This window comes from Penaeus monodon, chromosome 22, assembly GCF_015228065.2.
Source record: "Penaeus monodon isolate SGIC_2016 chromosome 22, NSTDA_Pmon_1, whole genome shotgun sequence".
Lineage (NCBI taxonomy): Eukaryota > Metazoa > Arthropoda > Malacostraca > Decapoda > Penaeidae > Penaeus > Penaeus monodon.
Genome location: NC_051407.1, coordinates 7,957,208 through 7,958,426, shown reverse-complemented (window position 1 = coordinate 7,958,426; position 1,219 = coordinate 7,957,208). Strand labels below are relative to the sequence as shown.

Below are 1,219 nucleotides of genomic sequence, written 5' to 3'. Positions count from 1 at the left end.
ATGAAGCTTTTGGTGAGTTGTGATTTTTCAGGTAGTGTGAAGTTTACTGTAGATCTCATATTTCACAAGTGCCATTAGTGCTACATAATGAATGCATATTCAACACTATAGTAATACATCCATATAAAAATTCTTCTACAGATCACCTCACTTTTCATCGCTATTGCGGGGGCGGCGCCCGACGGATACGGTAGTGGAGGTGGAAGTGGAGGTGGCGGAGGATTCTCTGGCGGAGGAGGATTCTCCAGTGGTGGAGGTGGAGGGTTCTCCGGAGGAGGCGGAGGATTCTTTGGTGGAGGAGGATTTTCCGGTGGTGGAGGATTCTCCGGTGGTGGTGGATTTTCTGGAGGTGGAAGTAATAGTGGAGGATCTGGATATGGAGGAGGAGGATGCAGTGCAGGAGAGATTCTTCATGTTGACGGTTCCTGTGTCGTCCCCATAATCTCACGCAACGTATTTGTCTATGACGCTCCCGAACAGCAAGAAGAAAGTGGTCCACCACCAAATATTCCTCCACCAAGAATCGACCACAACATCCTATTCGTCCGCGTTCCTGAGAAGGGAGCAGCGCCTGAGCCAATCATCGTTCCTCCACCAAGGCAACAGAGCGTGGTGTACGTCCTGAACAAGGACGATGGAGGAGGAGGACAGCAAGTGATCGAAGTGACAGCTCCTCCACCGTCCAACCCTGAGGTTTACTTCGTCAACTATGCTGAAGGAGATAACCCTCAGCTGCCCATTGGAGTTGATCTCCAGACTGCTCTTCAAGCGGCTGCCAACGGCGGAGGTCAAGTCATCGGCGGAGGCGGAGGATCTGGCGGATTTGGCGGTGGTTCCGGTGGCGGATTTGGCGGTGGTTCCGGTGGCGGATTTGGCGGTGGTTCCGGCGGTGGACTTGGCGGTGGTTCTGGTGGCGGATTTGGCGGCGGTTCCGGTGGTGGATTTGGCGGCGGTTCAGGCGGTGGTCTTGGTGGTAGCTATAGCCCTCCAGCCCCTTCAAACGCCTATTCTGCACCGTAAAAAAACTTATAAATGACTGAGTCATGTTAATCATTGACGTCACTTTGAAGTGTATTTATATTTTCTGTTTTGTTGTTGTTACTTTTTCCAAGTAAAAAAATCAAGAACAATGTGTATTATCTTACCCTTAAAGAAGCAGTCTAAAATCATGGTCCACTTGATAGATATAAATGGTATTACTAATGGTGGATTAAATAAT

General features: G+C 49.4%; 1 protein-coding gene across 1 annotated transcript; it reads left to right on the top strand.

Moving 5' to 3' along the window:
* LOC119587541 (glycine-rich cell wall structural protein 2-like) lies at positions 1 to 1,020 on the top strand. Its single transcript, XM_037936264.1, has 2 exons — positions 1 to 12; positions 142 to 1,020. Exons 1-2 carry the CDS (start codon positions 1 to 3, stop codon positions 1,018 to 1,020), a joined length of 891 nt encoding a protein of 296 aa, XP_037792192.1.
* The last annotated feature ends 199 nt before the right edge of the window (positions 1,021 to 1,219 follow it).